At 33.3% G+C, this 14,995-nt stretch overlaps 1 protein-coding gene across 3 annotated transcripts in view; it reads left to right on the forward strand.

The window, feature by feature from the left end:
- Window positions 1-11,236, forward strand: part of LOC149413196 (sex-lethal homolog) — a 32,732-nt gene extending 21,496 nt beyond the window's left edge. For 2 of the 3 annotated variants that reach the window (XM_089645084.1, XM_089645082.1), the window contains exons 7-8: window positions 6,687-6,758; window positions 8,472-11,236. In XM_089645084.1, coding sequence (XP_089501210.1) covers window positions 6,687-6,758; window positions 8,472-8,755 — 356 coding nt within the window. In that variant the 3' untranslated portion in view covers window positions 8,756-11,236. The remainder of the gene's footprint in view (window positions 1-6,686; window positions 6,759-8,471) is intronic. The other variant, XM_089645083.1, reaches the window with a different exon arrangement.
- Window positions 11,237-14,995: the final 3,759 nt, after the last annotated feature.

Consider the following 14,995-nt stretch of genomic DNA (forward strand, 5'->3'; position numbering starts at 1 on the left):
AAAAATGCAATATCTCAAAACCTTGTTTCCGTGGTTGGTGACTTTTGACTGAATGCGGGCGATGTATTATTTTTAATTGTTAGGAATTGTTGTTTATATTTGACTAATAAAATCAAGTGCTAAAATTAAAAAGCAAATATATTATAATATGCAGTAGGTAACTTCTTCCATTAGTAAAAATTGAAATGATTAATAATACGATATATAAAATAATAGCGTACCTCTGTGTGTGTGTAATTGATATTTTAAGGTGTTCACAATATGTGCTGAGGTTTCTAGACAAAAACAAAACTAAATATCTTATCTATACTCAAACATTCTTATGATACATAATTCATTCTAGTCAACTAACTTATTCTATTTCTCGATAATAAAACTGATTGTTTTTTTAGCGAGTGCTAGTCTCCGGTGTATTAATTCCCTTTGATTATAGTACGCAAGACGTACAGAAATTTACTGTGGGTACTCGACTATTATACATATAGACGCAAAATATTATAGAAAATAAAAGTGCTAGTTTTTGTGTGGTTGTATCGACATGCTCATGTAGCATGGTGCATGCATGCCCCTCTTAACCTAACCTAATCTGTCCCAATATACAGGGTGTATCGGCACGTACCCGACAAACTTTAACCAGCTTTTCCTTAGCACATTTGGAGTAAAAAATGTTATGGGCACTTTGCTGTCCGGTGACATTTTTTTATAATTAAAAACGAAAATGTTAAAAAAATCCACACTCCGTCACTGTCATTGGCATTGTTTCTCGCGTTCAACAGCTGTTATTAGCAAGTGTTGCAAAAAGCATGTTCGCTCTTTCATACACACTAAATAATAATAGCTAAAAATGATACAAATGGTGCCATGCCATTTCGTTGTGATCGTAAAAGCGCGCTAATGAAGGTACGTACGTATATTATTCAACGAAACTCGAATAAAATATTGCCAGGTGGGTTTTCAAACTTTGACAAAGGATAAAACAGTGGTGACATGTGGTGAAAATATGAATAGCAAATTTTTTATTAAAAAAAAATGTTACCGGACAGCAAAGTGCCCATAACATTTTTTACTCCAAATGTGCTAAGGAATAGTTGGTTAAAGTTTGTCGGGTACGTGCCGATACACCCTGTATAGAGCATATGTGGTGGTCTGCCAAATAAGGTAATTGAAAAAAAAAGAGAACTCTATTATTTTATTTTAAGAAAAAAAAAACTAGTAGTTTTATTTTCGTTTTATTTTGTTTCTGTATAATGTACTGTCATTTAGCAAATTGCAAATTGAAAATTAAGTACTCTTTTTATATTACGACTGCACTCTGTTATATTTTTGACTGCAACAAAACAAGTGTAATACATGGGATGATGTAGTCTAGAATACCACTTTAATGATAAGTTGTATGACAGAGGTAGGTACTGGTAGCAATCCGTTACCATCACCTGGGTCTAGGTGCCTATTACAGCATTACAATGGCCTTGTAACAAAATGTTTAATGCAACGATTAAAACTATCGCTTAGTTATTAACCTCTCCCTTCTATTCTCCTCAAGTCCCACGCGTCACGATGTCGTTTGCTCGAACCTCACGTTAAAGACTACACGACATTCTTAAATAAAATTTTGCCCGGCATTTTAATAAAATGTAAAACTTCCCTTTTTCCAATTGAAATTTAGATGTGCCAAATTGCAGGACTGTATCTTAAAACGTTTCGGCCTAAAATAATATTATGTATATTAAACTATTCTAGTGGGACGAGCCAAAACCTCTGTGTGTAACACATTTATCTTCCTCTGAATTCTTTTAGCTTCAACTTTAACCCATTTCATTTACCAATTTCGTATTGATTCAACTGCATCGAAGGGGTCATTAATAAAAAATTAATGCTTTAACCGTTAATAGTAAGCTAACGAAATAATTGTTTTGTATTTTTTATGTTACGTTAACATCAAGTGTCTAAAGTAAAGTTGCCTATAATAAATATTGCTCAACACTGTTTAAATCAGCTGGTGGTATTTTCAATTGTCTCTTTACCATTGTGTGATAGCTCCTACAACTATTATATTATTGTGATTGAACCCCCCTAATCTCCTACCTTTGTACGGTGAACCCAAAATTCGAAAATAAAATCTTTAAATACACACCAATAGATGTTGACTTTTTTGTGGTGTAGAGAATTTTATATTCGTCGAGTATTTGTGAAATAAAATTACGAAATTTTAATAAAAATATATAAGTCCTAAGAAATATGTTGATATTAACCTTAATATTACATTATAATCCTTTAAAAGTACTCAGAATCTTATTTACAACCCACTTTGTTTCCATGGAGTGATTCCGTGAATAGATTCTCTATGATTCTACGAATAGATTCTGATTGATTCTATGAATATATTCTGATTAATTCTATGAATATATTCCGTGAATAGTTTATAATTGATTTTATGAATATATTGCAATTGATTTCATGAATAGATTCCGATTGATTCAATATGATTGATAGTAGACTCTCTAGAATGTAACAATTATTATCTTTACTTGCAACTCTTGTGGTGTCCCTCCCATTGTTAGGCCTGCACCTAGAATTTATTTACATTCCCTAGTTACTTAATATACATGCACTAATTCATCTGATCGTAGCTTGACCACAAATATTTACAACTGTAATATATTATGTATCTACAGATGGAATTGTTTTTAAAGACATTGGAGTATAAACGAAGAGGCGAGCTTAGTCTAATTTAATACAGATCAGACCAGACTGAATGGACATTTTGGATGCTTAAAAGTTTGTGTATTCTTTGTCAGTTATTTGTATGAACACTTAAGGGAGAAAGCCAGGTCTCCATGACTTTAAAAGACGTTCTATCTGTTTTCTGTTATGGATTTGTAGAGTTTAATTATTGTTGTTATAAAATTAAATAGTTGTCACCAAATGTTCAAATTCCGAGTGTTTGGACCTTCTCTTTCCTCATTATGTAACAATGACGGAAAAGGAAATAATCTTTGCGACTCTTTTTAAAATGGATAATCTCACATTTTGACAATAAGAAATATTGATGCTCCGTGTACATAGTAAAGGTAATATGTTCTATTTGAATTTCTAATAATTAATTTAAGTTACGGAAGAAAATGTCTAGTTTGTACGATAACCTAACCTAACCTAACTTCCACACCTGATTGAGCCAGTTGATCTTTAGTACCTAATGTAAATTTATCGTACATATTTAATACTTGTAAAATCTCACTGATGTTCTTTCTTCCCTATACAAATATTTATTTTATTATCATAGAAACATTCCTAACTAGATCATTACTAATTTGTCTATATAATTTAATTAATGATTAAACCTTTGTGATATTATTTGTACATCTTCAAAATGGAAACACAATGACTTCCATGCATTTAAAAAATGTATTATTCTTAAAAAAAAAGTCTCTGATTATTTGTCTTTGATCGATAATATATTTTATAACCATTTATTGCATTTGTAAATAACAAATTTACTCCCAAATAAATACATGTTCCAAAGAAAAATATATTATAATAAGCTATGATACCAATACCAAATCTTATTAAAATTTAATATTTCATGGTGGCGGAATTTATGTGTTTGTATTATTTAATTATGTCATTGCTTATGGGAATTATTGTTTTACAATCTACCATTCTCCATTGTGTTTAACCCTTAGTAGTCGGGTAATATTTTGTAAATATCTCGAAGCCAAATATAATATTGAAAATTATATTTGAGATAATTGACAGGCATCTACAATGTCAACATTTTACTTACGAATTTTCATGGACAGTGTTGAAACATGTTCAAATCTTCTAAAACCTAGTTCTACACACTGCACATCGCAGTGCACCTGAAGGTAGTCGTGATATAACTGAACTGCTACTGTAGTTGGTCAGATCCTAAGGGTTAAAGTCAATGTACGTAATATTGTGATAGAAAAGAGATTGATCTCGAATAACAAAAGATTCCATTAACAGGTTCGCTGCCATTCATTTTGACGAAGAAAACTAATTTAACCTGTACTATTAATATGTTTTTTTTTACACTTTGTATAATAATTATTATTTAAATGAGATTAATTTTATTACATTCATAAAGTTTGATTTTCAGCATTTGTAAATTTATTAAACAATGTTCCCAATCCGACCTTGTAGGTCCATCTAGCAATAGTTCTGTCGATGCTTTAAGGCTCTAATGGTAACAAAGTCTTGTCAATTGTGGATCGTGTCATTGTTCACATTAAATGGTGTCCTTATAGTTGATATATCAATGTCTAGCTTTCCATTGAATAAATATAATAGGTGTGTACAAAAAACAATTAACGTAGGAGTAACGAGTAATGCTAAATTTGTGGTTTGTGGTTTTGAAATAACAAATTTAAAATTGTTTGTGTACAAATATGGACAAAATATAATATCTATTTCACCTTTGTAAGTAAAGTATGAAACAACACAATATATTATTTACATAAATTCCTTTCCTAAAATCGTAGACCTTTTCCAACATATTGTTTATAAAATATCACATTGATAAAAGTTTCATCTTTTTATGTAATGTTTTTTGGGTAATAAAAATCTGAAAATATTATCATAGAATATACTAGAAAGTTTGTTTTAAACAAGAGATGATGTTGACATGCCCTATATAAAGTTTCATTTTGCGAATCTGATTATTTACAAGAGTAGATTTATTTTTTCTCATAGTCATGTCATGAATTATCCTGAAAAAGTTATTTTCATATTATTACCCTTTTGATCTCTCATATATTTTATACGATTAAAGTTGCGCTGATAGATCGAAGCTAAAAGGGCTAAGAATAAGGGGGTTTAGGATCGCAGGGGCCTATCTACCAAAACATACGCCCAACTGTATCTCCAAATGGCTGTATGTACTAGATAAAGTTTTGTGTAACTAATAAATATGATTATGGCGTTACCTAAACCAAGCTTAACTTAAAACACCAGTTGAAGATTCTGTTTCTATACCACTGTGATTCTAAACCCCCGAATAGAAAATTACCTTTGAGTATCAATTCTGCTTGGTATTTTATGATAAACAATTGGACAAGTCGACATTCTTATTACAAATTTGAAAAGAAATGTAAGAAAGTAAATAATTAGGATTATCTATAACCACAAGCCGTTTTCCTAATCTAATTGTGGGTAATAAGATGTAATTCAACTGATATACCTAGTAGGCATTGAAAATTATTTATTAGAAACTTTACCAAAAGTCTATGTCTGTATTATAATACATAAATAAACATTGTAAATGTATGTGAGCCGTTAGCATTTGTATATCGTCATTTGTCTTATTCAGGGATCTAGTCAAATAGTAAAATGAATAAATTATACTCAAATTACTGTTGCATTCCCATATTTTGGAACCGGCAGTTGTTCCGGAGCTCGTTGTCCAGAAATTACATAAATAAATATTTTCATGATGAAATAACATAAAAATTTGGATTATTGTTTATGTTGTAATTTATAGATAATTTGTCTTACATTATCCCTATTTTGACCCCTTAGAATCGTGATACACAACCTTTTTAGAAGAATTGCCAATTTACCTGTTTTTTTTAAACATTCACTGGTTTGAATTGTGGTTGTGCATCACTGCCTTCGAATAACAAGGTTCCATCTGACAGCAATATTACGCGATAACGTGCTCTAGAAGAAGCTAATTTAGAGCTCATTGTCTCAATAACAGTGCTGTTTCACATAGAAATATGTTTTTCGAAGAGTCGATTCGTTAATCTTTTCTCTAAAAATAGTAATTTTTATCCAGTAATAAAATTACAACAAAACTTAACTTGGTAGAATTTGAGTTTATTTTTGGGTCGTCATTAATGTGTTTGAACTGTCTTGGTTGGGTATGATACTAAATTGTAGTAACCCGAGTTTACATTGTTAGAGCATTAAATCTCTACGAACTAGTACGAAACCACTGTGTGGTAGTTGGCTACCCATAGATGGTGTGATTATATACATATGCTTTATATTTACACGGAGATTAACTGTCACAATCTCCTGACAATTAGTATTATTTATGCTCTAAGTTCTTTGTATCTATGAGTAGTAAACAGTTTTCAGCATAGATAACAATAAAGCAAGGGAGACAATTCATGAACCATTATTAGTATTAAACCGCACGCACATCGTTCACCCATAATACTGCAAAACACATCTGCGCACAGCGACGCCCCGCATTTGTTTCTGCCTACTCCCCAAACACAACTTTCATTGCATAGCTGCTTTGATAGTCTGTGCAGTTGGTTCGTAGCTCAGCCACAATTTGTTTTTATTATCTATGGTCTTGCATGTTTTGGTCTGTTTGCTAAAAACTGTTTTCTAACCAAGACTTATTGCTAATCAATATAATATTAAATACCCATTATTATTATGAACTACCTGTGTTAATACTCTGCAATATGTTATTTGATTGAGACACTGGAAGTTTAAATGTGACATAAATTAATTTTTATTTAATATTAATTAATGAATTAATAATAAACCATTATTTCCACAGTATTATATCACAGAACCATGTCATCGCTGCTTTGAATCGTCGAAATTGTTAATTTATTATTTTAATTTGTGTTTTGTATTATTTTGGGGCGTCCCCCCAATCATCTGTTTCTGAGACCATTTCATTACCATCTGCTTTTCCCAACCAGAAGGCGACCAACATGATGCCCCTCAAGGTTCCGGTTTTGATGACTACACGGACGATTCCATGCAAAACTTTGGTAATTATCTCAAATGAATAATCTTACATTCCAGATTTTTAACTGTTGGATTCTTTCGTCTTCCATAACTATGAATGCCCGATTAATCGATTATTAATCTTTAAACATTCCACTTTCGTCCGACCATGAACTGAAACGATTGATGCATTACTTCCTAATACCATTTTCTCATTGGTAGTACAGTGACTGGCATTATTTGCTAACCCCGTATCTCCGTCGTGTCCGCCAAATGTTGTAGTAATTTAGAAATACGGACGAAGAACATAAATTCATTAGTCACATAGTCATCAGTATTATTCAAGGCCCAAAACATTCCTAAACGGGAAAATTCTGAAAGTCTCGAGTCTCTAATTTGTGTAGACCATTGTCATTTTTGTGTTGTATCATTTAAGACCTTAGATTATTTTTTTTATTATTTGACAATGATCTCTCAAGTTTTATTTTAACAATAACTTATTTTATCACTTCCAGTGTCTCATCAGTTATTGTCACTATTTTGGTGAAAATTGATTAAAAATCTAGTCAGTAATTTTATGTTTCCAAGATATTGTAATAAAAAATAATATATCGTTTAATAGATAACTGAATATTACCAACTTCTTCAACTAGAGATGTAAAAAATATTGACTTTTCAAAATATTAAATCTGTCTAGTTTATTTCATAAATTAATTAATTAGGTAAGGTTTTCAAAAGCTATTTTCCTGAGATGTTGTGTATATAATTCCATATTTTATAGACTTCCGATGTAATAATAATTAAAAACATATTTAACCGTAAATATATTCAGACTGTAGTTTATATAAAATTATGCAAACAGTTAAAGCGCACTTTATTGACAACGGACGTTTAACGTTATATCGCCAATATTTTCAACATCCCTATTTGAAAGAAGGCAGTGGTTTACCATAACTATGTTTGCTCATTGTGTATTGTATTATTAGCTACAATAATTGGTTTTTCGCTTGTCCAAGATAAAAGCAGACTGTTTTAATATACAAATTATATAATGTGTGACGAATTTTATGATTTCTTGAACCATTTGATGGATATAATAAATATATCTCTGCAATGTGTTTGTATAGTGTTATCATTAAACTGCTTATTCTGACCAAGAAGACTTTTATTGCTACATACGTCATCCCTCAGAACTCTGCACTCAGATATTGAGAATAAAAAACATAAAGGCGAAAGAAAGCTAAAGCTATATTCATGATCGACGGTTTGACTGATCGAACATGTTGACTTGGAACTATGCTCGTCGTTGCGTATGCACGCTCGAGCAGCTCAACACAAGACACCGTAGTTATATACCACCAAAACCTTGAATCTTTTCCGCATCGAACAAAAAGGCACTGAGCGAGAAGGTACACATGTTCGAATGAGCATAAAACCATCGAACATTAATGAGCGTGGGTACATAACTTTAGAGGTTGGAAATGGGTAGCATTCTTTAAAAATATGTTACTCTGAGTGGAAAAAATATGCGTCTATTGTAATTAATGAAAAAAAAATCACTTTGGCTTCACTTCACCAATGTTTCTTGTTAGTTGGCGATAAGGTAGAAAAAAAAGTAACAAATATTTGCTAATTTTGATTCTGTGGGTAGATTGTTTTTTTTTTTTTCAATGGGTCTCTTTCGGAGACCCCTCGCCCGTGTTTTATTTTTGTTTTTTTTCGACTGACGATTTTTTTTGTTTTTTTTTCTTCCGAAGGTGACATGCCCTGGGGCGGGTTCGGCATGGACGTGCCCCCCTTCCCACCCATGATGAACAAGCCGCGCCCCGGCGGCGGCAACTTCTACGGCAGCCTCAAGATGCCCGGGGGGAACAGCAAGCCCCCGGGCCCAGGGCCCATGGGCGGGGGCGGGCCCAAGATGCTGGGCCGCGGGGGGCGGGGTGCACGCGGCGGGGGCCCAAGAGGCCGCCCCTCCCCCTGGAACACCCCGGGCGATGATAGATTCAACGCCCGCAATCGAAACATGAACAACTTTTGGTAGACAACTACCAAACAATGGTATATTTGGGATTCATCACTTTACTAGTAGGATGTGTCTCTTTAGCAGGTAGTTTCAATATTTGAGTCAGTAGTTTTACTATTTTAAGAAGGATGATTCGCACTTGTGATTTATTTTATTTCTTATGACATCAACGGAAACAGACAGCTATAACTCAATATTATTTTTTTCAAAATTACTTCCACATTTTTGTTTTTTTTATATTTATTTTTAAATGAATTCTTGGTTATTAAGGTTTTTGCTTATAACAACCTTTTCACTTTTCGAAGAAATCATCAAACTGTCTATTAATAATGTTTTTTTTCAAATAATTGATCATTTGATGATGCTTTAAAAAGTCAATTGAGTTGTTAATCTTAAAGATAAATGACCTAATAGAACTAAATAATAACCGTGGCAATCAGAATTGCTCAAGATCTTAACATAGGTTATTAATAAATAGGTATCACGCCTTATTATTATATAATGCTACGTATACATACGCGAGCTGAACCTAAACTTATGGGAAAGGAACAAAGCAACTGCAAATGGTGCGAAATGTTCCTTTCCCGTAATTCGTGGCTCAACTCGCGTTTCGGTCCGCACATGTATACGTACCATTGTGAGGGCCCATCCTTATTTTTATGTTCCTTTTTACATAGATAGTTACTTTTTAAACCTCAAGCAGAAAACTTAATTTGCTAATAAAAGCAATACAATTTTTTTTTTTTCAAACTGCGCTAATAAATATATTATACGAATAACGGCATTTTTAACAGAATCAGCTCAATACCGATTGTATTAAAAATTATTTATAGCACTGTGGTATCTGGAAATGATTGAATATTATTTATATACAAAGAAAATAAGCAGATTGTAACAACTTTGTATCAAAAAAATATGTATTTATTGTAAGAAAGATTTGGGAATTATTATCATTTTATTTCGCACAAAACTAAATTATTATTTTTCTTTAAATTATTAATATTTTGATGGTATTAATTATTGGCCTGTTCATATTGGCCAATTACTCCAAAACTTAGCAACTGATTTGTTGCTAATTTTTGCCACCACAGTTCACATTGGCTAGAAAAAGAAGCTTGATGCTTTTTTACTCCAAATGTGAACAGGGCATACGATTTAGTTAATGGATGAAATCTTACAACTTTGTTATTCTCTGGTCCTAAAATGTCAACAGATTTGATAGTGCGAATATTAACTAACGATTGAATGTTGAAAAGTGTGGATTTTTTTTGTTTATTTTGTCACTTCTAGGAGCTAAGGTCGATTGAATTAATATATATTTAAGGTATTACATTTAGTTTTGAGTCTTTTTAATATATTTCTTCTGAATATAATGACTAATAGGTGTTTGTAACTAGAATGTTAGGATAAGATTCCAAAGCGTGGTGGATGAGCCCTTTAACATAGGAACAGGAAAATCATTTTAAAGAGACCCTTGCTGTGTATTGAATGGAAAAAAATTATTTCATCTATATAAATAAAAATGTAATTGTTCATTTGTTCAAAATCTTAAATCTCCGAAAGTTCTTCACCCGAAATTTTGACACGAAAAAACAGCGCCATCTGTTGGACGTAAAAGCAACACATTTAAAAAAAAAAATTGTCTGCACTGACTGACTGAACCACAACGCGTGGCGGGGTACAGCTAGTTTTATAATACTTATGTTTTTATTAGGAAGCTGGAGAATGAAACAAAATAATTTAAAAATTAGCATTGTCGAATTGAATCGCTAGTCTAAATTTAAATGGACTTAACATTGCTATGTACCCAGTATCTTTGGGCATTTGCGAGGTAAGAGGGGACTGCAGGCAGGTATTCCAAACTTATTTGAAAAACTTGTCCTCTTTAAAATGATTTGCCTCTATGTGCACAGAAAAAATACAAAGGTCCTATCTTCTATATTGATTAACATTTGCAATTCCCAACACAAAACGAGCTAACTGAATGGATTTAAATATAGATTCGCTACCAAGATATTTAATATTTTAATGGTGGTAACGTTCTGCTATTAGGATTGGAGCACCGTTTGTAGAATCTTCTGCGCATTTATTCTCAAAATGTCTTGTATATGTGTCATAATTAGGAGCCATTTCCAATTGGCAAAATATATTCATAAGATTTGTCCCGGATAGATTTTTCTTTATTTAAAACAAAATATTGTAAAACCAAAAAACAATCGAGAAAAGGTTTACAACCACTGCTATTAAAAGCACTAATGAACCAAATGAATTGATTATGGATCAATTTATGCAACTTTTTTATGTATTGGATTGATGACTAACTTTTGTCTATTTTAATTCTAATATAAAGTAGAATTCATTAATAATGAAATGTTGCAACATTAATATAAAATGTATTATAATTTTACATTAAATCTACTTTTCTTTTTATTTTTTTTCAGTTTGAGTGTATAATTTATTTGTACTTGAAGTAAGTCGTAATAAAATATTTTTCTTCCATTTTTTTGTTTATTTTTTATTTACCTAGTGAATGAAAACGGTTTTCTTTGGAATTTTACACTCTTTAAGAGGGGAACATCAGAATCTCAATTTGGAAATGATAAAACCGATGACTTTATTGGGAAATATTTGTCTTTCTATCTTTTTAAGCGTAATTATAGTGGGACTTGACATAGTTGTTAGTTTCGGTAAAAATACCATGAGGACCAGACATTATACTGCAAGTTCTTGTAGAAGACTTCTTTTATAATGATATTGCAACAGATCAATCGGAGGTGACATGACCCTGATAGAGGAGTGGGTCATTCCAACCGGAAAGAGCCCAATGATTCCGAAAGCGTTTGACTCACTCCGAGTTCGCAAAATATAATGGAATGATTACGGATTCACTTTCACTGGTCCCGAACTCACATTCAGCCATTGATCAACAATATCGAGACGTATGGAATGGATCTTAAAATTGACGCTGAAACCAAACATATTGATTTATTCATATTTTTAACTTCCACATTATAACATGCATTTAATTTTAGGTCACGAATAACTCTCTCTTTGAGTTTTTGATGATTTACAATCATTACTCAACACAACACCATCGACGAATTGGTTCCGATTCGTATCATTTCCAAACTCTGTGGCATTCTACTGGATTTGGCGAGTTTGCAGAACGCACACAATGAATTTCGTTCTAGCAGATTCGGCGAATCCCGCAGTACGTACCCAATGAGTTTCGTTCCACCGGATTCGGAGAGTCTGGCAGAATGCACACAATGAGTTTCTTTCTAGCGGATTTGGCGAATCCCGCAGTACGTACCCAATGAGTTTCGTTCCACCGGATTCGGAGAGTCTGGCAGAATGCACACAATGAATTTCGTTCTAGCAGATTCGGCGAATCCCGCAGTACGTACCCAATGAGTTTCGTTCCACCGGATTCGGAGAGTCTGGCAGAATGCACACAATGAATTTCGTTCTAGTAGATTCGGCAAATCCCGCAGTACGTACCCAATGAGTTTCGTTCCACCGGATTCGGAGAGTCTGGCAGAATGCACACAATGAGTTTCTTTCTAGCGGATTCGGCGAATCCAGCAGTACGTACCCAATGAGTTTCGTTTCACCGGATTCGGAGAGTCCAGTAGAAGGAATCCTAAGAATCGACTTCGTTTGGCTGAACTCGAAATCGGACTTGAGTTCGTAAATAAGTAGAACGACGCACCTTTAACCGGACAATATTATTCGTTTTTTTCTAATGATATTAAGTAGGGTGGGTTATTGGGATGATTATAGATAATCATTTCTGGAGTTGATACCGGATTAATCAGGGACTAGTTCAATATATTTTTATCAAAGAGGTAAGTCATACGTAAACAGTAGACATTCCCCATTCTACTGGACAGGGATCACTGTAATGTGAAGCCAAATTATAATATTGTCTGGCTTTCATTGAGAATTAAATATTTCTTATGTCATAGACAAAAACAAACCAAGTTGCTTGGGGCAGGGATGTGGCGTAGGCGTTACCCTTTCAATGACTAGTTATTAAATGAATCTGATGGTTTATTATATAGCTCTATTATTTTTTAATGATAAACTAATGTTTATAAGACAAGGTTTTATGCATAGCACAAAGGATAATAAATTATTATAAGCAATAATTAGTCGCCTGAAATATCAATACAAATTGAAAATATCTCCCGAGTAAAAATAAAATATTTCACCAATAAATGAAGATATAATATGTCTCGATGCCAACTAGTGAGAAATTTAGCACTAACAAAGTCTTTCCTACAAAAATAAAGTTGGTTGTTTACAGGTGGAAAAAATATAATAAGCAGTAATTGTTGATTGAGGCACTAGTACGAATTGTATCATTTGGCGGGTTGGAAATAAGCCGACATAGCTCAGTGGTTTCATAGCAACTGACCTGACATCAGAAGGCACGGGTTCAATTCCCGTTGGCGGCATTTATTTTTACTCAGGAGATATTTTCAATTTGTATTGACATTTCAGATGACTAATTATTGCTAATTATTTTTTTTTTTACTTGTACCATTACATAGAATCACCTCCCGAAGTTTGTGCAGTTTATCCATAGAAATACCATTCACACTTTACCCCTGGTAAACCACAGGGGGCAAAGTGCACAAACAAACAAAAAAATATAAACTTTAAACAGGTATGTTAGAACTTAGTAAGTCAGATAAAAATAAAATGGACTAGAATTCTTCATTGTTTTCTTACTTTATTTCTTTCACCCTTTCTTGCCCTCTAAGGATGCTTTTTGAGAGCAAAGGCGGCGATCACAGCAAATTATTGGATAATTGGACACATGAATCCATTTCTCCCGTTGTGGTGCAAGACGATGGGTCGAGAAAAATTAGCTGGGTCAAAGGGTCTCCTCAAACAAGCCTCTCTCAATCTGGCTTGGCTAATTTTAGGTAGGTACCACTGTTGCGAAAGGTTTACCACCCTGACCCTACCAGGAAAAAGCTACCGTTTTCGAAAATATTCTCGAAATGTTACAAAACAAAAGTGTTATTCCCAAAATAAGTTTTTTTTTAGAATGATGCAATTCTCGCCTTGCCGATTTTTATTGAATCCAACAGGAGTGTGCATACGGTAGGGTGTTGATGAAGCAATGAATAATTGAATCCAACAGGAGTGTGCAAACGGTAGGGCGTTGATAAAGCAATGAATAATTGAATCCAACAGGAGTGTGCATACGGTAGGGTGTTGATGAAGCAATGAATAATTGAATCCAACAGGAGTATGCAAACGGTAGGGTGTTGATGAAGCAATGAATAATTTAATCCAACCGGTGTGTGCACATGGTAGGGTGTTGATGAAGCAATGAATAATTGAATCCAACAGGAGTGTGCATACGGTAGGGCATTGATGAAGCAATGAATAATTGAATCCAACAGGAGTGTGCATACGGTAGGGCGTTGATGAAGCAATGAATAATTGAATCCAACAGGAGTGTGCATACGGTAGGGCATTGATGAAGCAATGAATAATTGAATCCAACAGGAGTGTGCATACGGTAGGGCGTTGATGAAGCAATGAATAATTGAATCCAACAGAAGTGTGCATACGGTAGGGCATTGATGAAGCAATGAATAATTGAATCCAACAGGAGTGTGCATACGGTAGGGCGTTGATGAAGCAATGAATAATTGAATCCAACAGGAGTGTGCATACGGTAGGGTGTTGATGAAGCAATGAATAATTGAATCCAACAGGAGTGTGCATACGGTAGGGCATTGATGAAGCAATGAATAATTGAATCCAACAGGAGTGTGCATACGGTAGGGTGTTGATGAAGCAATGAATAATTGAATCCAACAGGAGTGTGCATACGGTAGGGCGTTGATGAAGCAATGAATAGTTGAATCCAACAGGAGTGTGCATACGGTAGGGTGTGATGAAACAATGAATAACTGTGAATAAATATTCTTCTCTTTCGAAAAGAGAAGGTATAATGACAAAGTAAGTCATTCGATATAGATAGATCGCTAAGGGCGTGTTATTTCACGGAATTTAAACAATTCATAAAATTTAAAAGTTGATTTACAAGTTCTGTGAAAGTTTTATTCAATTTGATGAATTGTTCAAATTCTGTGTAACAACCCGTCCTTAGACTCGGTACTTTTTGTAAACTCATGACAACTGTAGCAAGTAGTAATTCGCATTGATATGCCGTAGTATAACTTAGAATTATTACAAACATTAAATATGCAATCAATATGATGATCTTGTCCA

This window comes from Hesperophylax consimilis, chromosome 22 (assembly GCF_061612785.1).
Source record: "Hesperophylax consimilis isolate HC1 chromosome 22, BYU_Hcon_1.0, whole genome shotgun sequence".
In the NCBI taxonomy this organism is placed as follows: Eukaryota; Metazoa; Arthropoda; class Insecta; order Trichoptera; family Limnephilidae; genus Hesperophylax; species Hesperophylax consimilis.